The sequence below is a fragment of the Loxodonta africana genome, chromosome X, assembly GCF_030014295.1.
Source record: "Loxodonta africana isolate mLoxAfr1 chromosome X, mLoxAfr1.hap2, whole genome shotgun sequence".
NCBI classification, from domain to species: Eukaryota; Metazoa; Chordata; class Mammalia; order Proboscidea; family Elephantidae; genus Loxodonta; species Loxodonta africana.
The window spans coordinates 12,777,967-12,804,718 of NC_087369.1; the positions used below are offsets into that span (position 1 = coordinate 12,777,967).

The 26,752-nt window shown below is 44.4% G+C and overlaps 1 protein-coding gene across 2 annotated transcripts in view; it reads left to right on the forward strand.

Annotated features, from left to right (window-relative positions):
• Positions 1–2,673: 2,673 nt before the first annotated feature.
• MSL3 (MSL complex subunit 3) overlaps positions 2,674–26,752 on the forward strand; it is a 35,795-nt gene continuing 11,716 nt past the window's right edge. The window contains exons 1-12 of one of the 2 annotated variants that reach the window (XM_064277960.1): positions 2,674–2,820; positions 4,315–4,397; positions 4,794–4,889; positions 5,236–5,333; positions 5,892–5,980; positions 6,554–6,673; positions 7,490–7,650; positions 13,916–14,074; positions 15,612–15,874; positions 22,664–22,773; positions 25,651–25,750; positions 26,333–26,417. In XM_064277960.1, coding sequence (XP_064134030.1) covers positions 2,719–2,820; positions 4,315–4,397; positions 4,794–4,889; positions 5,236–5,333; positions 5,892–5,980; positions 6,554–6,673; positions 7,490–7,650; positions 13,916–14,074; positions 15,612–15,874; positions 22,664–22,773; positions 25,651–25,750; positions 26,333–26,417 — 1,466 coding nt within the window. In that variant the 5' untranslated portion in view covers positions 2,674–2,718. The remainder of the gene's footprint in view (positions 2,821–4,314; positions 4,398–4,793; positions 4,890–5,235; positions 5,334–5,891; positions 5,981–6,553; positions 6,674–7,489; positions 7,651–13,915; positions 14,075–15,611; positions 15,875–22,663; positions 22,774–25,650; positions 25,751–26,332; positions 26,418–26,752) is intronic. The other variant, XM_064277961.1, reaches the window with a different exon arrangement.

A 26,752-nucleotide genomic window follows, 5' to 3' on the forward strand; every position in this document is an offset into this window, starting at 1 on the left:
TGGTGAACACGTGACATGCATTTGTCAAAACCCATAGGACTGTACAACACAAAGAATAAACTTAGATGTGAACTATGGAGTTTAGTTAATAATGTATTGCTTTCAGTTCATGTCTTGTAACAAATGTATCATACTAACGTACGAGGTTAATAACAGGAGAAACTGCAGGGCAGACAGTAGCCATCTGGGAACTCTGTACTTTCTGGGCAATTTCTCTGTAAACCTAAAACTGCTCTAAAAAATAAAGCCTATTAAAAAAAAAATGTATGCCCTGAGATTTGATGGCTATTGTAATCCCCTGGTTCTCCTCAAAATCTGGAAAATATCTTATAAATTTCAGCTCAAGAGGAATTCCCTTTCTTAATCCTTGTCTGACACAGTCCCTGCTCCCAGGGAGAAGAAAGCACTGTGTCTCCTCTATTCCATGCCAGCGTTTCCCAGCATGGATAATGCTTTTACTTGCTTGCATGCTGCTCTGCCCCTCTGAAAAAACGTATCCTCTTTGAGCAAAGATACTGTATGTATTCTACTTTGTATCTGTAGCACCCAACTCACAGGCCATTCAAGAAAACTTGTTGAGTGAATGAATGGGAGACAAGGAGATATGAATGAGAAATGCCAAATATTAACAGAAATATTTACTGAGCACTCACCATGTGCCAGGCAACCTGCTAAACCAGGGACATTGAACAGACTCATTTCATGTCTCCAAAAAAAAAAAAATTTTTTTTTTTTTAAGAACCCTGAGGTAGGAACCACTATTATCTTCATTCGAAATGTGAGGGAATTGCCTCCCTCCCTCTCCCCATTCACATTCAATTGGTGGCTGAGTTTTGTGATTGTTATATAAGTTTGTAATCGGTTTATTCATTCATTAAAAAGTATTTATCAGGGTTGGTGGGAGGGAGGGGGAAAGGAAGACACGACTCTTAGGGGACACTGAGCTTCCGCTAAGGGTGATGGAAAAACTCAGGAATGGTGATGGCTGAATAACATGATGAACACATTTATCTTCACTGAGCTGTGCATGTGAAGATTGGTGAAATGACAAATGTTTTGTAACCTATATATTTACCATGATAGAAAAAACAAAGTGTTAACATCAAAAAAATTATTGTGTGCCCCAAGTATACACTGATGAATTTGCAAACCACCGATTCTATTACAGAACAAGCAGTAAACACAAGACATAAGTAGGCACAGTTCTGGGAGGGGAGGGGTATCTGACCTTCTGGGGAAGCCTGAGGGTTTTCTCATGGTAAAGTGTACCGGGAACCTGCTACTCCGGGAGCGGAGAGGGTGAGGCCAGTGCGGATTTCTGGAGGCAAGAAAAGAGCAGGGGATGTGGAGAGCTGACAGTTCACTGTTGTGATTAGCTTGGACCTTAAAACAGCTGGTTTACCATCTTAATCTAGTGAAATACACTGTCCAAAGATTTTCTATTCCTCTAAAAAGCAAACAAACAAAAGCACCATCCAGTATGCTCCTGGAGATTTGTCCTTCAAGGAGCGTTTTCCATCACTTGTCATTTGTTCATGACATAGTTACTGGGCACCTCTTATGGGCAGGTATGGTGCTAGTCCCGGGCACTCACAGTGCTTTCGGCCTTGTGGGAGTTGCCGATCTATCGCAGAAGACAGACCTCGAGTGAGCAATTCTGGGAGGGCCAGGGATATGAAGCAAGGCTGGACTCGCTCCCACTGCTTCCTGGGGCTGCCACCTGGTTGTTCTCTCCCCAGACATGCTCCAGCGCTTCTGCACTGCCCAGAGCACCCTTGTTCCCTCGCCCAAAGCTCCTGCCCGTCTACACCCAACTCCAGCACACGGCCTCCCCCCAAGGCCACACCCCGCGGCGCGCAGCTCAGCTAAGGTGCACAGCTGCACGCCGCGGCACGGCCCTTCTCTTGGCTAGCAGGGAGCTCCTGGAGGACAGACGCTGTCCACTCGAGCCAGCCTCCGCTAAGGGACACCTCTCCCCAAACGCGCCCAGGCTGGAGAGGGTGCCCCCTTGCCGAGAGCGCGGTCAACTGGCTGAGCGTCCGCCCCGCGAGCCTGAGGGAGCGCACCCCCTTCAGTTGGAGAGAGCAAGCCCCCCCCCGCCCCCGAGCTTGCGCCCAGCGCCCAGCGGGCCTAAGATTGCGCAGCCCTCCGGCCAGAGAGTGCGCGCCTCCAGGCTGAGCGTGCGCTTCGCGGGCTGGAGGGAGCGCACCCTCTTCAGCTGGAAGGCGAGCCTCTGGACCGAAAGGGCGACCCTCGGGCCTGAGGAAGCGCCCCGGCGGATGCCCGCTCTGCACACGTGGGCGCAGCCTGGAGGCCAGGGGGAGCCCTGCTCCGCAGCCCCGCGTCCGCCTACTTTCCCTGGCGCCAGAGGAGGGGACGACCGGCAGGAAGCCCTTGTCCAGGAGCGCGGTCCCGGCTGCTGCCCGCCCTGAGCCCGGGGGACACTGCGGGTGCCCCCCACTGCAGCCTTCGCTGATCCCGGGGGACAGTTGCCCCCGCTGCAGCCCGTCCCGACCCCGGGGGACACTGCGGGCGCGTGCTCCGGCCCCGGCCCCGGCCCCGGCCCCGGCCGTGGGGCGGGGCGAGCGGAGGGCGGGCGGCCGGGCCTCCGCGTGTCCCCGCCCCCCCCGGCCCGCCACCGCCCCACCCCCACCCTCCCCTCCCCCCGCGTCGCGCGCTCCTCCCGCCCGGAGTCTCTCCCTCCGCCACGATGAGCAAATGAGCTCGAGTGAGGGCATGAAATTTAAATTCCACTCAGGGGAGAAAGTGCTGTGCTTCGAGCCTGACCCCACCAAGGCGCGAGTCCTTTACGATGCTAAGGTGCCACCGCGGGCGGGGACAGGGAGGAGGCGCGGGCGGGGGCCCGGGACGGGTGGCGGGTGCGGGCGGCGGCCCCTCGGCCACGGGACGGCGGCGGGAGCGGCGGGGCCCGGGGCGCCGGCCGCCCGCGGCTCCTCAGCCTGCAACGCGCGGACCGGAGGCAGGGGGCGCTCGCGGGGCTCTGCGCGCGGGACTCGGGGACGGGGCACTTTCGCTTCCGGCCAGCGCCGTGGGGGGGGGGGCGCGCATGCGTCTTCGGGAGCCTCGCGCGTGCAGTGTCGCGAGGCTGGGACTGAGGCGTCGTTTTGCGCTCGCGACGCCAGCGGGGGCAGCTGACAGAGGCGGCAGCTTGCCTGCGGGCCGCTGCCTCCCGTTAAATCTCTCCCCATGTTGCGCGGCCCGGCGCGGCGTGGCTTCCTGTGGGGTGCCCTGACCGACTGACCCAGGTCCTAATCCCCAGCATCTCAACGTTAGCCGCCGACTCGCGACGTTACCCACCCCAGTTGTCTAGGGCCCGACCCCTCCCATAGGCTGTGTCCCTCCTGCCCCGAGGGCAAGGTTGGCCCCAGCCCCTGCCTTCAGGGCCTTCCAGCGCTTCCGCCTTCAATTCCTGAAGGCTTTGCGGAGGGCTGAGCCGATCTGGAGTGGAGTCCCGTTCTGGGCCGTCCACCTAAGCTCTTGGGGGCCTGAGCCCCATCCTGTAGCTCTTCAGGTCCTGATGGCGGGAAGAGGGAGTGTACACCACCGTCAGGGAGGCTCCAACCTCGCTGAGCCCTGAGGAGGGCGCAGCTCAGGCTCCTGGGGTGGGACTTCCCCGGCCCTCTGGCCTCCTGGGTGAAGCTGGGAGGGACAGGTGCGGCTCTCAGCTGTGTCCTCAGGTGTGTCCGCTGCGCTGCCAGGCGGCCCTGCCCCTTGGGGCATCCCCAGGACCCCCGGGCTGTGGTGTACTACTTCGGACCCCTTTCCTGCAGCCCCTGTCTCTGTTTCCTTTCCTCTCCCGTGCTCTCCCTCCCCCAACGCCCACCGCCACCCGAATCTCCCAGGCAGCGACACGCGGCATCATTTGCCCCCGAAGCGTCGTTCAGGAGATAACTGCAGGCAGGGATGGAGGCATCTCCTGCCAGCCTTTCCCCGGGCGCAGCTGGGCCCGGGAGACTACAACTCCCAGACATCGCAGGGCTGCAACCCTTTTGTGTGGCCGGGACTCTCGTTAGTGACAAATTCGCTGGCCAATAGCTTCAAGAAGCTTCTCCCTTTCTCAAGCTCAGATACCAATCGTGAGGTGATTGGACGGATGCTTCCTATTTTGAGGCATCCACTCAGAAAAAAAAAATAATGGAATTGAAAGAAAAAATGTTTCAACCCAGTTCTCGGGCTAAAAAAGGAGAGAAAGCTTTCCTTTTTTTGAAAAATGGAGTATGATCTAGTTTTCCTGATCTAGCTTCTAATATTCTGTATGTTCTATCTCTTGTGGCCAATGTTTCCTGGTTTCAGATTGTCGATGTTATTGTTGGCAAAGACGAAAAAGGCAGAAAGATCCCAGAATATCTAATCCATTTTAATGGTTGGAACAGAAGGTAAGTGGACGTGTTAAACTGGACTGGAAACTAGCTTTGCAGCACCAGAACGTTGCAAACTTTTTGTTGTGCTTGAGAAGCCCTTGTAGAAAAGTTTCATTTCCTGGTTTTGCTTTGTTATCAAGGTTTGCCTGTTCTAAGGAATGATTATTTTCAAGTGAATTATATTTGTATCATCTCTGGGTAATTCCGGAAACCCCAGTTTTTTCTGTGTCCGAGTGGGTTACTTTTTCCAGTTCATTTGTGTCCTGTTTGTGATTTTAAAATATTTAAATAGTGTTCTAAAATGTCAGTAGTTCTGGGACACTTCTGTTCCTGTGAGGGGTTTTAGCATTTATTTCAGGATCAAGCTAAAAGCTCAAATTTTATATTCTCTTTCTCTTTCTGTTCAATCAGCTGGGATAGGTGGGCAGCCGAAGATCATGTGCTTCGAGACACAGATGAAAACCGTAGATTACAGCGCAAATTGGCAAGAAAAGCTGTAGCTCGCCTGTAAGAATACAAAGATTGTGTCATAAATGTTACTTCGTGTGTTTTCTTTTTGTGTTTAGAACTTTATGATATAAAATTAATAAAATGACAAACATGGTTTATTAAATAATGTTGTGTATTGAAAGTGTGTAAGTGAAGAGTGTTCTGTTTTTATTCTAAATAATTGCAGTTTATTCGCAGTGGTTATCGCATAATATTCTGAAATGGAGATTAGTATTTATGTTAGGGTTTAATTTTTTCCGAGTATTCAAGAATCATCGTTTATTGTATCTTGTATTTTATCTCAAGACCCATGCCAGTCAGTGTTGAAATTTATTTTACGTGTGCTTATTTTTTTTTTTAACAGAAGGAAAGGAAGAAAGAAGAAGCGCTGCAGGTTGCCTGGTGTCGACTCTGTTTTAAAAAGCCTCCCGGTTGAAGAAAAAGACGAAAATGCTGAAAACTGTGTGTGGCTTGACTTCATTTTCTTTGTCTGAAAGAAGTTTCACTTGTCTTTTATTCTGCAGGGCTGATGGGAGGATTCAGTGAAATTAGAGATAATGAAACATTGTATAACATTGTATAACATTTGCCGTTTTTGATAGTGAAAGTAGTCATTAGTATCTTGAGATCTCGTCAGAGTCTTTCTCATCATGGTCACTGCTTTCTCAGCCAGCATCTTTATGCTAACACCTCATGGGTATTTCTCATGTTTTCTTCTTGGTATTTTCTGGACATTGGCCCCACTCATGAATTCAACAGAGAACCATAGGATCCTAGTTGACTAAACACTTTGAGATCATGAGCTTGTGTGATTCTTACATCCATGGAAATTAGTATTAGATTTTTAAAAAATAAATCCTTTCCAAAAGGTACAGTATTTGTGTTTAGCATTTAAGATACATCTAGGACTGCAGTTTATTACCAGCAGGATGCACACTTCACCTTTAAGAGTTGCAAACGTCAGGTCAGGGCTGGTGAAGTCTGTAACAAGGGCTTGCCTGATGGTTTTGTTTTCCTTAGCAATAAGCAGTTCTTCTGAAGACAGTAGTGAAGAAACAGATGAGGAAATAAGAAGTGAAGAAAGCGATACTGAAGAAAAGACTGACGTGGTACGAAGTTTTTATTATAAAAACCCTTTGGTATATGTTTTAGTCGTAAATTTATGTGAAGAAATTCTCCAGCTGTGAATTATTTTCTAAAAATGTACTGTTTTACCAAATGTACATGTTTACTTGACCTATAAAGAAAAGCAGCCCTTATTTATAGTATAGTCTAGACCCTAGGAGTCTTTCAGTGGCCATTTGTTCCCATGAAGTGTCTTCACAAATGACAAAGTTAGCTGTTTCTTTCCAGTGAAATTGTGAACTTTATTTTTATAATGATGATTCATTAATGGAGTGTATCAGAGTTGGACAGGCATCTGCTTGCCTCCAAAGTTAACATAAAACCCACTTAGGAGCTTAATTGGGGAAGAAAAACAATAAGCATTTACAGTATAGTACCAAGTGCCATAAAGTAAGTTAATTTTGGGCTCTTAACTTGAACACGTGGCATAATCTGTTTTGTCAATGTTGTGAATTTACTGGGTTTGTGTCAAAGGAGGCTCTAATGTGTTAGGACTTTTGTGGATATAGACTCTCTTGTATTTTTAAATATTTAAGCATGGAATTGTGATATTGCAGAAAGAAGCAGAGCTGCACACAAAAAAGGAAATGGAAGAAAGGACGATAAGTATAGAAATTCCTGAAGTTCTGAAGAAGAAGCTGGAGGACGATTGCTACTACATTAACAGGAGGAAGCGGGTATGTAAGAACATAGACAAAGTGGAGTTTTTTAATAGAGTTGTTATTTAGCCCTGCTTTGCAACCACAGACTCAAAAACAATTGAGACGCTTTGAGGAGTGAAATTTATTTCTTTGGTTTTGTACTGAGGCCGGTTTTCTAGTCCTCTGTCCATGGTGTTAACTGCTGCTGATAAAAGCAATGCTAGCACAGTGCTTTTCAGCCCTGGCTGCCCAATAGCAACCTCTAAGGAGCTTTCCCAAATTCTGATGCCTGGGCTCCAACCAAGAGGTGAGGACTTAAATGATCTGTAGCGGGGGCCAGCCGTGGGTATTCTTTAGAAGCTCCCTGTGTTGTCCTAGTTGTTCTCTGAAATTGAGAACCACTGCTTATATTTATTTGAAGATTTAATGCCATAATCAACATGAGGGTACAATCAGTAGAAGAAAAAAATCAAAGTATGTCAGACCATATTTCTTTTAAGAGGTTCTATTTGGGTTCTCAGAGGGTCCCTGGTGGTGCAGAGGTTAAGCATTCGGTTGCCAACCAAAAGGTCAGCAGTTTGAATCTACAAGCTGCTCCGTAGGAGAAAGACGCGGCAGCCTGCTTCCATAAAGATTACAGCCTTGGAAGCCCTATGGGGCAGTTCTACTCTGCCCCAGAGGGTCACTAGGAGTGGGAGTTGACTCATTGGCAATGGGTATGAGTTATTTGAACAGAATTGGCTTGGTTTCTTTATTTTTGAGTTAAAAAAGCAATGTAGACATGACCACTTTTTCTTGGAATGGTTCATATGATGAAACGTGTTGATCAACTGTCTATGTTTCTGTTAACAGTTAGTGAAACTTCCATGCCAGACCAACATCATAACTATTTTGGAATCCTACGTGAAGCATTTTGCTATCAATGCAGCCTTTTCAGCCAGTGAGAGACCTCGTCACCATCATGTTATACCACACGCCAACATGAATGTTCATTACATCCCAGCAGAAAAGAAGTGAGTGTTCAGCATTCCGTGGTCCCCTCTGTGTATTAGAGAAGTGACTTCAGTTAGAGCAGGTGGCACTTTTCTCCATTTCAGTTACTTTGAGTTTATATCTCATGGCCACTTTCTCTATTTTCATCTTTTAACTTTTAAGCTCAGGGAATAGAGGGATAAGAAAGAATATTGTGTTGCAAGAGATGTTAGAGGTATTAAGACTCACTGTTCTTTATAAACAAGAAAACCTGAGCCTAGGGACTTGATCATTTCCCCATGCTCACCAGGCCAAGACTCAGGTACAGGTATAACCTGACCTATTTCAGAGACAACCCACCACAACAGTCAGTTTTTTTTTCTTTTGTAATTAATGTGTTGCTGCTGCTGTTATGTGTCGTCAAGTTGGTTCCCACTAATAACAACCCTGTCTACAACAGAACTTAACACTGCCCGGTCCTGCACCATCATCATAATGATTGCTATATTTGAGCCCGTTGTTGCAGCCACTGTGTCAATCCATCTCATCAAGGGTCTTCCTCTTTTTCGCTGACCCTCTACTTTATTAACCATGATGTCCTTCTCCAGGGACTGGTCCCTCCTGACAGCACATCTAAAGTACAGGAGATGAAGTGTCACCATCCTTGTTCCTAAGGAGCATTCTGGTTGTATTTCTTTCAAAACAGACTTGTTCGCTCTTCTCGCAGTCCATGGTATATTCAGTATTCTTCACCAATACTGTAATTGAAAGGCATCAATTCTTCTTTGGTTTTTCCTAGTCATTGTCCAGCTTTAGCATGCATATGAGGAGATTGAAAACACCATGGCTTGGGTCAGGCACACTTTAGTCTTCAAGGTGACATCTTTGCTTTTCAACACTTTATAGAGGTCTTTTGCAGCGGATTTGCCCAATGCAATACATTCTTTGATTTCTTGACAGCTGCTTCCATGGGTGTTGATTGTGGATCCAAGTAAAATGAAGTCCTTGACAATTTCAGTCTTTTCTCCATTTATCATGACGTTGCTTATTGGTCTAGCTGTGAGGATTTTTGTTTTCTTTATACTGAGGTGTTACCCCTATTGAAGGCTGTAGCCTTTGATCTTCATCAGTAAGTGCTTCAAGTCCTTGTCACTTTCAGCAAGCAGAGTTGTATCATCTGCATATTGCAGGTCATTAACGAGTCTTCCACCAATCCTGATACCATGTTCTTCATAGAGTCCAGCCTCTGGGATTATTTGCTCAGCATACAGATTGAATAAGTATGATGAAAGGGTACAACCCCGACACACACCTTTCCTGACTTTAAACCACGCAATATCTGCTTGTTCTGTTCGAACGACTGCCTCTTGTTCTGTGTACAGGTCCTGCATGAACACAATTAAGTGTTCTGGAATTTCCAGTCTTTTCAATGTTACCCGTAATTTGTTATGATCCATGCAGCTGAATGCCTTTGCATAGTAAGTAAAACACAGGTAAACATCCTTCTGGTATTCTCTGCTTTCAGCCAGGATCCATGTGACATCAGCAATGATATCCCTGGTTCCACATCCTCTTCTGAAACTGGCCTGAATTTCCGGCACTTCCCTGTCGATATACTGCTGCAGCCGTTTTTGAATGATCTTCAGCAGAATTTTACTTGCCTGTGATATTAATGATATTGTTCTATAATTTCCACATTCGGTTGGATCACCTTTCTTGGGAATAGGCATAAATATGGATCTCTTCCAGTCGGTTGGCCAGGAAGCTGTCTTCCAAATTTCTTGGCATAGATGGGTGAGTACTTCAGTGCTGCATCTGTTTGTTGAAACATCTCAATAGATATTCTGTCAGTTCCTGGAGACTCATTTTTCACCAGTGTCTTCGTTGCAGCTTGGACTTCTCCCTTCAGTACCGTTGGTCCTTTATCATACGCTACCTCCTGAAATGGTTGAACGTCGACCAACTCTTTTTGGTACAGTGACTCTGTGTACTCCTTCCATCTTCTTTTGATGTTTTCTGTGTTGTTCAATATTTTGCCCATAAACTGAAACCCATTGCTGTTGATTTGATTCCGACTCATAGCGGCTCTATAGGACAGAGTAGAACTACCCCAACAAGGAGCGGCGGGGGGATTCGAACTGCTGACCTTTTGGTTAGCAGTTGAATGCTTAACGATTGCACCACAGGGGCTCATAGAATTCTTCAGAATTGCAACCTGAAGCTTGAATTTTTATTCCATTCTTTCAGCTTGAGAAATGCTGAGCGTGTTCTTCCCTTTTGGCTTTATAACTCCAAGTCTTTGCACATTTCATTGTAATACTTTACTTTTTTTTTCTCAAAACACCCTTTGAAATCTTCTGTTCAACTTTTTCGCTTCATCATTTCTTCCGTTTGCTTTAGCTACTCTGCATTCAAGAGCAAGTTTCAGAGTCTCTTCTGACATCCATTTTGGTCTTTTCTTTCTTTCCTGTCTTTTTAATGACCTTTTGCTTTCTTCATGTGTGATGTCCTTATCCCACAACTCGTTTGGTCTTCGGTCATTAGTGCATCAAATCTGTCCTCGAGATGATCTCCAGACTCAGATGGGATATACTCAAGGTTGTATTTGGCGCTCGTGGACTTGTTCTAATTTTCTCCAGCTTTAACTTCAACTCGCATGTAAGCAACTGATGGTCTGTTCCGCAGTCAGCCCCTGGCCTTGCTCTGGCTGATGATACTGAGCTTTTCCATAGTCTCTTTCCACAGATGTAGTTGATTTGATTCCCGTGTTTTCCATCTGGTGATGTCCACGTGTATAGTTGCTGTTTATGTTGTTGAAAAACGGTATTTGGAATGAATAAGTCATTGGTCTTGAAAAATTATGTCGTGCCATCTCTAACATCGTTTCTCTCACCAAGGCTGTATTTTCCAGCTAAGGTCCTTCTTTGTTTCCAGCTTTTGCATTCCAATTGCCAGTAATTATCAATGCATCATCATTGCATGTTTGGTCAATTTTCGACTGCAGAAGTTGGTAAAAATCTTGAATTTCTTCATCTTTGGCCTTAGTGGTTGGTGTGTAAATTTGAATAACAGTCATATTAACTGGTCTTCCTTGTACCCACAAGGATAATATGGATATTATCCTATCACTGACAGTAATGTACTTCAGGACAGATTTTAAAATGTTGTTTTTGAGGATGAATGCAATGCCATTCTTCTTCAAGTTGTTATTCCCGGGATAGTAGACCATATGATTGTCTGATTCAAAATGGCCAATACCCGTCCCTTTCAGCTCACTACTGCCTAGGGTATCGATCTTTATGCAGTCCATTTCACTTTTGATGACTTCCAGTTTTCCTAGTCATACTTCGTACATTCCAGGTTCCGATTATTAATGGATGTTTGCAGCTGTTTCTTCTCATTTTGAGTTGTGCCACATCAGTAAATGAAGGTCCCGAAAGCTTTACTCCATCCACATCATTAAGGTTGACTCTCCTTTGAGGAGGCAGCTCTTCCCCAGTCGTACTTTGAGTGCCTTCCAACCTGGGGGGCTCATCTTCCAGCACAATATCAGACAGTGTTCTGCTGCTATTCATAAGGTTTTCACAGGCAGTTTTTTCAGAAGTAGACTGCCGGGTCCTTCTTCCTAGTCTGTCGTAGTCTGGAAGCTCTGCTGAAACCTGTCCACCATGAATGGCCCTGCTGGTATTTGAAATACCAGTGGAACAGCTTCCAACATCACAGCAACACGCAAGCCCCCAGAGTATGACAAACTGACAGAAGTGCAGTGAATTGTATTGCAGACACTGCTTAAAAATACCAGTAATCCTAACCAGAAATTTTCCATAGGCCTGTCCTGTAGCCAAATCAAAATATATATATTTTCATTTATCCTCGTTACTTACTTATTCTTGAGTATGTGTATGTTCAGTTTTTACATATCGTATAGTAAAACCTGCGAAAGCCGGAACATGTATAAGGCGAAAACCTACCAGAGAAGGAAAACCCAGTTATTTACCATTAACAGAGAGCAATAGATAAGTGGTAAGACAGTGGCCTGTCAAAGGCGGAAAACTTGGGAGACCCAGAAAAACAAGGTAGTCCTGTCAAGTTCCGGCTCTCACAGGTTTGTTATAATAACCAGATAGAATAATATTCTCTGTGTTCAGTTAGTATTATGTGCTGCTTGTATTTTCTATTTTACTTCAGCCTTTTTCCTTTCCCTTCTCTTCCCCGACTCTCCCCCTGTAACTGATGTTAACTGCCTAAAGTATCATTTTTGTATCCCTTTCTGCACAGTCATGTAATCAGAAAAACAGAGGGTGGTTGTTTTTAGTGTATAAAGTATCACTTTTATGAGAATAGATTGATACTATATTTGGTTATAATGTGTTTACTTCATAGGGCGGTGAAAGTACTCAGAGTCATTGTATGGCTCTCTGTTTCAGTTTTGCATTATGATGTTCCCTGGCATGGCTAGCCCATGACTTAGCCCAGGGAATGGTAAACTCCAGCCCAGGGCCAGGTTTGGCATGTCGCCTGTTGCTGTCACTAAAGTTGTCTGGGCACAGTCACTGACGTGTTGTTTATGACTGCTTTTGCCATATGAGGGCAGAGTGGAGTAGTTGTGAGAGACTGGCCTGCAAAGTGGAAAATATTTACTACCTGGCCCTTTACAGAAAAAGTTTGCCAGCTCCTGACTTAGTCAGTCATTTTCCTATTAGAAGGCACTAGATTAGCAGATGTAGGTGGGATCACTGTTTCAAAGATATGCATGTTTTAAATTGTAATAGCACTGGCAGGTTTCTTTCCTTAAAGCCTGTGGCAAATGGCATTCTCGCAATTGTAACCTTTTTATATAGAACGATGTCTGATTCTTTTTCCTTTTATAGCTTCTGGGTTTTTTTTTTTCTCTGTCTTGCTCTCTTTTAGGTTAATTTTTATTTTATTTTTTTAAAAATGTAAGTCATTGCCATTATGAGTTCACTGGGAACTTTCATACGTGTGAGATAGGAGTCCAGTTTGTTTTCTTGAAAACCACATGATCATTTTCCATTGAATTAAAACATCTCTATTGTCGTATTAAGTTCACACAACGCTCCTTGATGTACTTTCATGTGTTGAACATTGTTTTGATTAAAGTGGCTTCCCAGTAACTTCTAATACCTAGTAAGGAAAGACCCCCTCGCTCTTTTTTATGATTTCCTTGGCTATATTTGGCCCTTTATTCTTCCTTACGATCTGTAAAGTAATTGTGTCCATTTATCTTCCTGAGCCTCATTGAGATTCTAATTGAACTTAAACAAAATGTATATATTGATGTTGCGGGAAGATTGTGCCTACGATATGCCTTCCCATTATGTTCAAGGCTTGTTTTATGTCCTTCAGTTAGTCTTTGAGGTTTTTGCTCCCAATTAGGTACTCTGTCTGTCTTACTACGTTTATTCTTAAGCCGTTTTCCCCCTTAGTTGTAATAATGGATTTTTGCTAATGGTTCATCTCTCTCTCCTGCCTCTGTAACCACAGGCATGTGCTTTTGAGATGGCTGCCGGGGTCAGGGTTATTCTTTTCTGACTCTAGAATAGTACCTGTAACCCTGACCTTATTAGCATCATGCTCTACCTGAGGAACACATTTCCCTTTCATCAGAAGGTAAAATTTGATGTTCCTAGCAGCCCTGTTCACTTTTTCAAAATATTGTTAATTTTTCAGAATGTTCAATAAATATTCAGGTATCCGATCTGGACGCGTTGAGAGTGTGCACTGCCTCAGATGCTGCCTAGATATGATTTAGGGCTATCATTTTGTCCTTCAGAAGCGTCAAAGTGGGCCATAAGAATTTTATCAAAGCTTGTTTTACAAGGAGCTGTTATTGCAGTCAGAGGACTCTTCCTAAAGTGCTGGCTTACACACGTGACCCACCTGAAATAGAATCAGAAAGGTCGATTATTAGAGTGGAAACAAGTATTGGGAGTTCATCAAGGCAGCTCGCCTTCTGCTCTCAGCGGCTGGGGTCTTTCCACCTTTGGCAGTACAGCCTGCATGGATTCCTCAGTGACGTTGAACACGCTCATTCATGTGGAACGTGGTCAATGAAAATCACCAGTGTGCTCTGTGTTGTCATTACAGGTCTATTTTCCTAGCTTAATTCTTTCACAAGCATCTACATATTCACTTCATGCTTTATGTGTGTAGGGGTAATTTTAAGAGTGTTTTAAGTTTAAAATAATGCCTTATTAAAGATGTGTAACTTTATGGTGACGTTTTGGAGCATATATAACTATTACAGTTTTCTCTTTATCGTCTGTTCTTCTTATTCGCCCCCAGCGTGGACCTTTGTAAGGAGATGGTTGACGGATTAAGAATAACCTTTGATTACACTCTCCCATTGGTTCTGCTCTATCCGTATGAACAAGCTCAGTATAAAAAGGTGACTTCATCCAAATTTTTCCTTCCAATTAAGGAAAGTGCCACAAGCACCAACAGGTAAGTTATATAGCCTGTAGGTTGCCCATCAGACTCCAATAGTCAAATAGTTAAATCATGATTTGAAGATGTCAGTCTGATGCTGTGAGGCCGGGTTGGCCAGAACAGGGCAAAGGAGTGGAAAGTGCCAATACCAGGGGTTTTCCTTCTTCCTTGGTCAGCGAAGGCCTCATTCACTTTTAAATGGCTTTGAGACATTCTACCCAGTGAAGATGCCAGTGTAGAGAATTTAGCCGTCTCCATCTTTCTGAAGACAGTGAGGTAGAGTGCAAGAGGGCCAAAGATGGTGGTTTGAATTTAGCTCCCTCATGTATTGGTGGTGTGACTTGGGAAGTTCCTTCTGAGCTTCTTGCTTCCGCATGTGCGCAGCGGAATAACTGCTTCATCAGGTAGTTATTGTTAAATGAGACTTTTCCTAAAGGGCTAGCCACAATTGGCCTTCAGTAAAGGTTACTTTCCTTATCCCTCTGCTGTGACCCACTTTTTTCCCTCAGTGAACAAGCAGACTTAAATCACTAGTCTCTGAAAAAAGCAAAATCCCCAACCTAAGTCTTTATCCTTAATCTTCTAGAAGCTACTACCCTATCTTCCTCCTTCCTGTCTCTCTGTGAGAACAATTTGTTCTCGTTATTTCCATTCCTCCATCTCTTCTCGTCTTACCATCTGGCTTCATCCTGCCCTGACCCCTTGACCAGACTCCTCTCTCCAAGGGCACAAATCTTCCCCCTTGTCATACACTGTTCACCTTTCCCCTACCTCCCTACCCCCCCGCCCCCGCGCTTAAGGCTTTGTCTCTGCTGGTTTTCTGTGCTTTGCTACCATCTCTTTTCCACCTGCCTTTGTTGCCTTCTCCCTTCCATTTTTTCGCACACGTTGGTTTCAGCCCGGGTTACAGGTCTGTGAGAATCACTGGGGACGTTTGTTGTCCACATGTCCTACTCCAAACCTTGAGATAGGGAATGTCCAGAGTGGAATCTCTGTTTCGAAAGCTCCCCTGACACTTGTGGTTTTTTCTAGTTCTGCTGGTGGTTACATTTTGATGAAATATGTTATTCTTTAGACCAGGGGTTCTCAACCTCGACCTTATTAACATTTTTGTGCTGGATAATACTTCATTGTGGAGTCTGTCGTGTGCATTGTGGGATGTTTAGCAGCATCCCTGGCTTCTACCCACTAGATGCCAATTGCACCTCCCTCTCCTCGTTGTGACAACCAAAAATGCCTCTGTGCATTGCCAATGTCCCTGACCAATTAACCACTGCTCCAAAACAAATATAGAATGGGAATAACAATCTTTAATGCCAGCATACCTCTCTGAGATATTGAGAAAATTAAAAATGATTTAATGTATTTAGTTACTCTTGTTGAGAAAGTACTTGTTTTGGCACATGTTTGAAACGAAGATGCATAATCCTCCTGGAGATAAGAGTTTGTTTACTATTCTGTCTTATGGGGGACGTTTATGAACACTTCTGTGTTTTAGAAAAATTCTATGGGGTGTGGTCGTATGTGGAAGCTCTCCCCTCTTCTTCCATAGGAGCCAGGAGGAGCTCTCTCCAAGCCCGCCCTTGTTGAACCCATCCACTCCGCAGTCCACGGAGAGTCAGCCTACCACAGGGGAAGCAACCACACCCAAGAGGCGCAAAGCTGAGCCAGAAGCCTTGCAGTCTCTAAGGCGGTCCACGCGCCACAGCTCCAACTGTGACAGGCTGTCCGAGAGCAGCGCATCACCTCAGCCAAAGCGCCGGCCCCAGGACACGTCTGCCACCATGCCCAAGCTATTCCTGCACCTGGAAAAGAGTAGGTTCCCTACCGGGTGAGGGAAAGCCCTGCCAGGAAGAGCTGACATTCATTTCGTGCTCAGTCTTTGCCCAGCTCTGTGCCAAGTTCACGTGCACATGTGTTCAGTGCGGCGATTCTCATAACGTGTCCAAAGTGCTGTTATGCCCCCACTTTTCGGGAGAGGAAACTGAGCCAGAGCAAGATGGAGGGACTTGGAGAGATGACACAGTGGAGAAGTGGTAGTCAGGCTTGGACTCTGTGTCCTGAGCTTTTGTTTTTAACTACCACTCTCTACCCCTTCTTTTGAGCAAATTGAATTATTAAAAGCATTTATTTTGTATAGTCCTTGAGCCCTGGTGGCGCAGTGGTTCAGAGCTCGGCCAGTAAGCAAAAGGTCGGCAGTTTGAATCCACCAGCTGCTCCTTGGAAACCCTATGGGGCAGTTCTTTTTTTTTGTACATAATTCAAAGTGAGCCACTCTCATGAGTTGTTTTGTTTTTGTTTTGTGGTGCTCTGCCTCAGTTGTCTCTCTCTTCTAAATTTTAATTTTGAAAGTTCCATTCTGAAATCACAAAGTGAGAGTGATCAGATTTACATTACCTTTTCTTGCCTTAATCTCAGCCCCAACCAAAACTCCATCGGATCTTACCTTGATTTTGAGCTGTAATGTGAGTAGAATCGTTCATGGAAGAGTTGACTATTTTTTGCAAAATTGGTTTGCTGTAGTATCAGACTTAAAAAGAAGCCAGTGATAGTCACTTCCAAGCTCTTTAAAAAGCTCATAATGGAATGGACTATTTCCTGACTTCCAAATACAGTGCTTTAATTTTATGTTAGTGTAAGCGAGAAATTAACTGTGGTGACCATTAATTCGTGTGTGCCCAGCATTACCATTTTCTTAGATAACATCGAAGATGTTATCTAGTCTCCCTAGTAGCTTTTATAAGCTAGTAGAGGAGGTAAAAATCTATCAAAATAAAATGATTAGATGACAATGTGATTGTTGTACATATGTAACTCTTAAATTGAGACTAAAAATACACAGCTCAGCATGTAGACAGATAGAAAGGACCTGACCGCCACCCCCCCAAGAGTCAGGTCAATTCTGACTCATATTAACCCTGTAGCACAGAGTAGAACAGCCCCTCAGGGTTCCAAGGCTGTAATCTTTATGGCAGCAGACCGCCACATCTTTCTCCTACGGAGTGCCTAGTGGATTCGAACCCCCGACTTTTCAGTTAACAGTCAAGTGCTTAACCACTGTGCCCCTAGGGGCTCCTTCTGTAAAGGACCAGAGGGCAAATATTTTCGGATTTGCGGGTCATCCGGTCTCTGTGGGGTCTGTGTGGCAGCCACTCACCTCTGCTGCTGTAATGTGAAAGCAGCTGTCGACGGTATGTAAACCAGTGACCATGCTTGTGTTCCAATCAAACTTGCTTTACAAAAACCAGACAGTGAACCCTATTTGGCCCATAGGGCTTTGTTTGTGGACCCCTGGGCTAGGACAGACTTCACAAGGGAAGGGATTTGGGACTGGATGTTGGGAGAAGTTCAGAACTTGGATTAGAAGCAAAGGCATTCCAGAAAGCAGGGCTTGAAAGACGGCCTTAGGTGCGAAGGGGCTGGGTTTGGGAATGCGAGAAGTAGAGCTGGGAGGCAAGGCCGGCTAGCAACTGAAGAGGTCATATTTGACGCACAGGCAAGAGACAGTCGCTCAGCTGTTAAAGGGGAGTAACGGGAGGAAAGCAGTGTTTCTGGAAGACTAACTTGCAGACCAGCTCGGAGAAATCCTTTGGCCTGGTCCTTTGGCGTTTCCTGAGTGCTTTCATCCTGGTCTCATTCGCGCCTCCTCATCAGCACGAGGAAGATCTTGCCAGTGTTTTCCACATACAGACGCCACGGGGCTGTGTGCTGTGCCCAGGGTGGGCCGGACCGGAGCTTGGATGTGACCAACGGGCTGCCGTCAGGGTCTGTATTGGAGTGTTTATCAGCTACGGAGAGCTGTACATGCCTCCGGACCTCGTGTGACACTCCCAGCAGTTCTGTGTGGTAGAGGGTCCCCGCGTCAGCTGGGGAGTTGGGATGTGAACCTGAGCAGTCAGCCTGCAAAGTCCATACCGCATGGTTCCAGAGACTTACCATCCCTGATGCTAAACTTAGACCTGATTTCCCTAAAGGAGAGTGAAGACCTTCATTTTTTCTAGGACTTTCCCCAGAGTCCCTGTGGGCCCGCTCAGCTGCTTATCCTGTGCAGTACTGAGCTGGGTTCAGGCCAGAACAATCCTTGCTGGCTGAGAAATGGGGAGGGAACCAGTGCGCTGGCTGAGAGAGGAGGGACAGGATTTTAACTAGAGGAATCAGGCCTTGCCACATGCTAATTGTGAGGGCCCAATAAAGTGTCTAGGACATTCCGGATGGGGACCTGTCCCCCGCTCCTAGAGAGAGGAGGAATATTGCACCTTTGCCTGAAGGGTAGCCTTATAGACTGTAGGTGTGGAGTCTGCTTTTGACGAATTTCTCCAAGCCTAGTTGACATTTCTTGGAAAGCAAAACCCCATGGTGCCTGGGCGTGAGGTGTGGCAAAGAGTCTTACAGGGCTAATTCATTCTGAAAAAATGCCTGCCTCGTGGATGGATGGTCATAAGTCAAGAAAGTAATTACTGTTAATTTCAATGAAAGAAATTTAATATATTCCTCAGCCTTTAAATTACAACCCATTTATGCTAAAACAATAAATCATTAAATTGGATACACTTACTGTAGAAGCTAACATTAGCTCTCAAAGCATACACTAAGCAGGCATTTCCCCAAGTTAATTAAAATATGACTGTTCAACCTACACAGCCCTCTTCCTAAAGTGTTCCTCTGAAACTAATGAAATATGGCTGTGTGGCCCATACCTTTTAAGCCCTGTCATTGCTGTTATCCACTGTTAGTCAGGACCAAACCAAACCTGTTGCCATCAAGTCGATTCTGACTCAGAGCAACCCTGTAAGACAGAGTAGAATGGCCCCGTAGGGTTTCCAAGGCTGTAAATCTTTACATAAGCCGACTACGACATGTTTCTCCCACCATCCAGGACCACATTTGCAAATAAAATATGTGGTGCTCAGGGTCTATAGAATGCCACCCTTTAATGCCAAAAGCAAGTAAAACTCATGAAGGCTTGTGCCAGCCTTGCTAATGCTGTCACCCAGATGCTGTCCACTTGGAAAGGAGTGGGTGATGGAGCAGGCGGCGTGACTGTAAACGTGCTAACTGCGTGGACTCTGCTAGAGGCCTCTAGACCAGCAGGCACCAAGCATCCAACTGCAGAGATAAGCGGGTGTGGACCATCTCACAGGAGGCCTGGTGGCACAGTGGTTAAAGCGTTCAGCTGCTTTAGAACCTACCAGCCGTTCTGTGAGAGAAAGATGTGGCAGTCTGCTTCCGTAAAGATTACAGTCTTGGAAACTGTATAGGGTAGTTCTCTGTCCTACAGGGCCACTGTGAGCTGGAATCGATTCCACGGCTGTGGGTTTGGGTTTGAGTCATCTCACAGGGTTTGGAGGCTCACAGGCTAAATCCAAGACCATCCTCCTAAGCATGGAGAATACCTCCTAAGGGGAATATTCCCCAGAGGCAATTGTCAGGGCCTCAGTGTGTATGTCTGGGGTGGGACTGGATGTTCCCCTGCTTCTTCCTCCTCCCTTGCCTACCTGGTAAACTCCTTCTAGGACTCCCCCTAAAGGTCTCCCTAGTCAAGTTCTTCTGACGGTGGCATTTGTATAGAGTTGCCCATTGTGTGAACTCCCTCCTCATGACTTACTCATTGTTTCACCTCCATCACCAGCTCAGAGGTTGACACATATTTATAGGGTCTTAATATGTTTTTGTTGATTGAATGAAGACTGGAAGTCCAGCTGGGAAGAGTAAAAAAGACGTACAAAAAAAAAGAAGATATACCTTTAAAAAGTCATATTGAGTACTAAAGAAAAAATGAGGTGCTTATTTTTTTTAAGTATGATCGTGATATAATCTACCAAACCAAAACCAAACCCAGTGCCGTCGAGTCGATTCCAACTCATAGCGACCCTATAATTAACCCAATTCAGGTGTACAATTCAGTGGTTTTTATTGTATTCACAGAGTTGTGCAATATCACCCTAATCAATTCCAGAACATTTTCATCACCCCACAACCATTAGCAGTCACTCCCTGTTCTTCCCTCTTCCCAGCCCTGTTGTTCTGTTGTCAGGTGCCATGGAGTCAGTTCCAACTCATTGTGACCCTATGTATAATAGAAGGAAACACTGCCCGGTCCTGCACCATCCTCACAATTATTATGCTTGAGCCCATTGTTGCAGCCACTGCGTCCATCCATCTTGTTGAGGGTCTTCCTCTTTCCTGTTGACCTTCTACTTTACCAAGCGTAATGTTCTTCTCCAGGGACTGAGCCCTCTTGATAACATGTCCATAATACGTGAGAGATGGTCTCCCCATCCTCTCTTCCAAGGAACATTCTGGCTGTACTTCTTCCAAGACAGACTTGTTTGTTCTTCTGGCAGTCCATGGTATATTCAGTATTCTTCACCACCACCATAATTCAAAGGCATCAGTTCTTCTTTGGTCTTCCTTATTTATTGTCCAGCTTTCTTATGGGAGATTGAAAATACCTTGGCTTGAGTCAGGCACACCTTAGTCCTCAAAGTGACGTCTTTGCTTTTCAACAGTTTAAAGAGATCTCTTGCAGCAGATCTGCCCAGTGCAATGAGTTGTCTGATTCCTTGAGTGCTGTTCCCATGAGCATTGATTGTGGATCCAAGTAAAATGAAATCCTTGACAACTTCAATCTTTTCTCCATTTATCATGATGTTACTTATTACTTATTGGTCTAGTCGTGAGGATTTTTGTTTTCTTTATGTTGAGGTGTAATCCGTACTGAAGGCTGTGGTCTTTGATCTTCATCAGTAAGTGCTTCAAGTCCTCTTCACTTTCAGCAAGCAGTGTTGTATGATCTGGGTAACGCAGATTGTTAACGAGTTTTTCTCCAATCCCAATGCCCCGTTCTTCATAGAGTCCAGCTTTTGGGATTATTTGCTCAGCATACAGATTGAATAAGTATGGTGAAAGAATACAACCCTGATGCACACCCTTCCTGATTTAAAACTACACGGTATCCCCTTGTTCTACTCAAAAGACTGCCTCTTGGTCTATTTACAGGCTCGGCATGAGCACAATTTAAGTGGTCTGGAATTTCCATTCTTTGTGATGATATCCATAATGTGTTATGATTCAAATAGTTGAATGCCTTTGCATAGTCAATAACACACAGGTAAACATCTTTCTGGTATTCTCTACTTTCAACCAGGATCCATCTGACATCAGCAGTGATATCCCTGGTTCCACGTCCTCTTCTGAAACCAGCCTGAATTTCTGGCAGTTCCCTGTCGATATACTGCTGCAACTGTTTTTGAATGATCTTCAGCAAAATTTTGCTTCCATGTGATATTAATGATATTGTTTGATAATTTCCACATTCAGTTGGATCACTTTTCTTGGGAATAGGCATAAATATGGATCTCTTCCAGTCAGTTGGCCAGGAAGCTGTCTTCTAAATTTCTTGGTATAGACGAGTGAGCATCTCCAGCACTGCATCCTTTTGTTGAAACATCTCAATTGGTATTCCGTTTGTCTTCAGTGTAGCTTGGACTTCTTCCTCAGTACCATCGGTTCCTGATCATATGCTGCCTCCTAAAATGGTTGAAAGTCGACCAATACTTTTAAGTACAGTGACTCTATATTCCTTCCATCTTCTTTTGATGCTTCCTTTCGTTCAGTATTTTGCCCATAGAATCCTCCAATATTGTACCTCAAGGCTTGAATTTTTTGTTAAGTTCTTTCACCTTGAGAAATACTGAGTGTGTTCTTCCCTTTTGGTTTTCTAACACCAGGTTTTTGCACGTGTCATTATAATACTTCTCCTCAAGCTGTCCTTTGGAATTTTCTGTTCAGGTCTTTTACCATTTTTTCTGTCCACTTTAGCTACTCTGCATTCAAGTGCAAGTTTCAGAGTCTCTTCTGACATCCATTTTGGTCTTTCCTTTCTTTCCTGTTTTTTTTTAATGACCTCTTGCTTTCTTCATGTGTGATGTCCTTGATGTCATCCCACAAATCGTCTGGTCTTCGGTCATTAGTGTTCAATGGGTCAAATATGTTCTTGAGATGATCTCTAAATTCAGATGGGATATACTCAAGGTTGTACTTTGTCTCTTGTCGACTTGTTCTGATTTTCTTCAGCTTCAGCTTGAACCTGCATATGAGGAATTGATGGTCTGTTCTGCAGTCAGCCCTGGCCTTGTTCTGACTGATGATATTGAGCTTCTCCATCATCTGTTTTCCTCAGATGTAGTTGGTTTGATTCCTGTATATTCCATCTGGTGAGGTCCATGTGTATAGTCGCCATTTGTGTAACTGGGCAACTACAGATCTACTTTCTGCTGTATGAATTTATCTATTCTAGACATTTCCTATGAATGGAATCATAATATGTGGCCTTTTGCATCTGGCTTCTTTTACTGAGCGTGTTTTCAGTGTTCATGTTGTGGCAGCTATGTATCAGCACCTCATTCCCTTTTTTTTTTTTTTTTGGTCAAATAATATTCCAGGTTCTGTCTGTTATAATAAGCAAGTCTTATTATTAGAAATTAATTTCTGAGAACTGATTTTAGATCTACGCTGTGCGGCTTATAGTGGTTCTTGACGGCAGGCTTTAGTTCAGTAGCTGTGTGATTCACAGGTGAGTAAGTGCGTCTTTTTCTTTTGCAGAAACACCTGTGCATAGCGGATCGTCTTCCCCTATTCCTCTGACTCCTAGCAAGGAAGCGAGTGCTGCTTTTGCTGGCTTTGAAGGGAGGCGGAATAATGAGATAAATGAGGTAATGATTTCCTGTCTGACCTTCACTCCTGATGATTCCTTCACCGTTTTGCAGTGAAATCCTGGAGGAGGAAATCAGGGTTTCTTGAAGCATAATGTTGCTTTTGCCATGATTATGTTTAACACGTTTTCAGTTCCTAAAATGTGAAAAGTGTTAGAATTTCAGCCTGTACTTAAAATCATTTCTTATTCTAAAAAAACACAATTGTTGAAATATCAGTATTTTCGTTCTTTAGACAGATATTGACAAATTCGACAAAGGGCTGGAGAGTAGTACGGTTTCTGTGAAGACTACTTAACTCCCAGAGCAGCCACAGACAATATGTAAATGAATGAGGGTGCTAGGTTCCAATAAAACTTTACTTATGGACTCGAATTTGAATGTCATATAATTTTCATGTGTTAGAAAATGTTCTTTTTTTTTTTTTCGATCTCTTAAAAATGTAAAAACCATTTGTAGCACATGACCTGGTTGTGGCCCCCACACAGGCTGTAGTGGGAGGGCCCCTGATGTAGAAGCTAGAAAGCCCAGTTGGTGTTACAGTGGTAGTAGAGGGAAGACTGCGAAATTCCTAGACAGAGCCAGTCCCTGACCGTCCCATTTTCAGGGAGCAACGCACCGTTGCAGAGTTTATTATTTAAGGGGAATGGTGGCACATTCCTGATACGGTGAGCGGTGTGAGGGCGCCATCTCGTGGTTAAACATATAGCTGCAAGCTATAGTATAAAAGATTTTTGGTAAAATAGTTGGAGTTCAGCAAGCTCTCCAGAGTGATTCATGAGACCTTGATGAACCCCACATTCTCAAGTGCTTCAATAGCGGTGTTTTCCAACCAAGGCACAGCATCTAAGTCACTCGTTTCTCTTTCTCCAAATACCTACCCCACCGTATCAGGACAGGGTCTGGACATGTCTATGTCTAGTTAAGGTCCGCAGGATTCCCTCGCACACCCAGGTGGGAATCCCCGTGCACTAGAAGCTTGTAGTTTTTCCCTGTAAAATGTGTATGCAGTAAACAGGAGGTTATACACTGCACTGCAATGCAGAATTGAGTGAGGGAGGGGTCTCACTTGCTAACTAGCTGAATGACCTTCTTTTGTGCACGTGGGAGTGGTTCATGCATCCAGTGATGGCTAGTTCCTGTGTGTTCACCTTGAGTGCCACTGTCCGTGGTTCTGAGCTTCAGCTGTGTGCACTGGCTGGCTGTCGTGCTGGCTGGAACCGCATCCTTGCCCTCGGAGCTCTCTCAGCACAGAAGGACGGGGACGGGGCAGTCCATGTGGGAGGCTCGAGGTGGTGAGGAAAGAGCTGAAGCCGGGACCTTTGGCATAGAGTCACATGGAAGCACTGCGGCAGCTGTGTTCATGTCTATGATTTTATTTTGTAAATGCATTATAGGAATATAACTGGTTTTTGTTTTTATTAGTTTGCATGTTCCTGGTTTGTCTTACAGAGGGTTTCCTTAGGCCCTATTTCCATATTAAACTGGCCAAGTTCCCCAAAGCTAAAGCCACAACTCCAGTAGAACAGATTACAGGCCTACAATTTGCTGAAGGTCATGAGAGAGTTTTGAAATACAGCTCCCACTTCAACAAAACCCAAAGTCAACTCATAGTTCTGAAATTCAAAATAAAGGACAAAAAAAAATACCAGTTATCAGGTTTGAAGTCTACTTTTAGTTGATTCAAAAGGTTAAAAGAGTTCAATTAGTTTCCACAGTGCATCTAACAGCAGGAAATTAGGGCATCTCAAAACTACGGTAATACAGTGAAACCTGTGAGAGCCGAATGCCCCAGGGCTGCCTTATTTTTCCAGGTCTCGGAAGGGTTTTGCCTTTGACAGGGTGCAGTCTTACCCCCTTTTCTAGTGCTTGTTTTAGTGGAAAATATTTGAATTTCCCTTTTCTGATAGTTTTCCACCTTACACAGGTTCTGGCTTTCACAGGTTTTACTGTGTTACTAAAACTGTCTTTGGATTATTTTTAAAAAATATTTTATTGTGTTTGAGGTGAAAGTTTACACAGCAAATTAGACTCCCATTTAAGAATTCCTACACAGATCTTTCCACGACATTGGTTTGGGTTACTTCTTAGTGCTTCATTCTTCTAACGTGGCAGGATTTCCCAAAGGAAAGGGTGCTAAGTGACCAAAAGACTGACTTACAGGTAATAGCTGTTCAGACCTAGGAAATCAAATATTTCCTTAATCTAATTTTACATTCTCGCCCAACTTTTATTCTTTTCATAAGCTTATGTTATTTCGATAGCATGGCGTAGTTTACCCCTCTGCATGCACATATTGCCGTCATCTGTAGCCAGTTAGCAGCATCTCCATGTTGCAGTTGGAGCAAGGTGGATCTTCCTAAAAATACTTGAATTAAGAGGCAAGAAAATGTTGGGAAAAAAATTACAGTGGAAACTACGATATATGTGGAAATATATTAACTGCCTAGAAAACAAATACATGATTTTGCCACTAAGAAACGAGCGCTTCATGTTTTTGGGTATGATTTTGGGTATTTTTTCCATGTTGTATTTATATAATTAATATACAAGCGGCAGTTGCATTTACCTGTTTGTAGCTTGATCCTCTTGGACTTAACTCTCTGTCTGTAGAGATTAAAGACACAGAAAGTCAGAGGTCACGTCATAACTGCCATCTTCTTTGTCACCAGTTTCCTCCATTTCCTGGTCCAACTGTGAAGCCCTCCCGAGGTGCCAGGGCTGGGAGCTGGGGGTGGGAACACGGCCCACATGTCTCTCTGCCAGCCGGAGAAGGTCAAAGCACCTGTACTTCTGCGGAGTCTGAAGTCTGAGATGTGTAGGCAGTGGTGTGTTCAGAATGTAATAATGAAAACATTCACTTCCTGCTTTTCCCAGGTCCTCTCCTGGAAACTAGTCCCCGACAATTTCCCCCCAGGTGACCAGCCGACTCCACCCTCTTACATTTATGGGTCACAACATTTGCTGCGGTTGTTCGGTAAGAAGTGCAGGCTCCTGCTCCCTGCCATCGTATTTTGTTTTGTTTTGCTTTTAACATTCTCGTTAGCTTACGTATGTTTTGTGAGTTTGGCTATAAGTATCTAACTAATGTGGACATTGTCAGGTCTAAGACAGGTCATTGAAAGGTAACCTCTTCAAAGAACAGGCACTGAAGGAATGAAATTTCAGACAAATTGGGTTTTCAGTATTTGTACCACTACTCTAAGGAGCCCTGGTGGCACAGTGGTTAAAGTGCTCAGCTGCGAACCAAAAGGTTGGTGGTTCGAACCCACCAGCTGCTCCACAGGGGAAAAATGTGGCAGTCTGCTTCCGTAAAGATTTACAGCCTTGGAAATGGGCAGTTCTACTCTGTTTTACAGGGTTGCTATGAGTCGGAATCGACCCCAGAGCAACGGGCACCATTCCTTTGTCTTTGCCTGCTGAGTGTTTTTGTTTGATACTGTGGATGTTAGTTTCAGTTCCAGTAAGGTTAAAAAAGAAACAGATGATCCCTGACTTGTGTGCATATTGTTAGAATCTGCGAAACAATGATGCAGTTTTTTTTTTTTTTTTAATGCAGTAAAACTTCCAGAAATCCTTGGAAAGATGTCTTTTTCTGAGAAGAATTTGAAGGCTTTACTGAAGCACTTTGATCTCTTTCTGAGGTAATTTTATTACTTTCTCAGAAATGACCACTGCTGCCCCACATATGACTTTCATAACCTTAAGCAATGGACTTTTGTTTGTTGTCTGTATATGACCTAATGCCAGTATTAACCTTTACAGGTTGGATTTTGGTGTTTACTTTAGTGTGAAGATAAATAACCACTAGTTATTTACCTGTGCTGCTATTTTGTTAATTCACCAAAAGGTATTGTTTACTTCAGATGGCAAAGCCAGTCATTTTATTATAGAATAGGATCAGTTGACAATTCATAGATGGTTTTTAATTTAGCCATTAAACATTCTGTCAGTTTTTAATACTCAGCAAGTGCTTGAA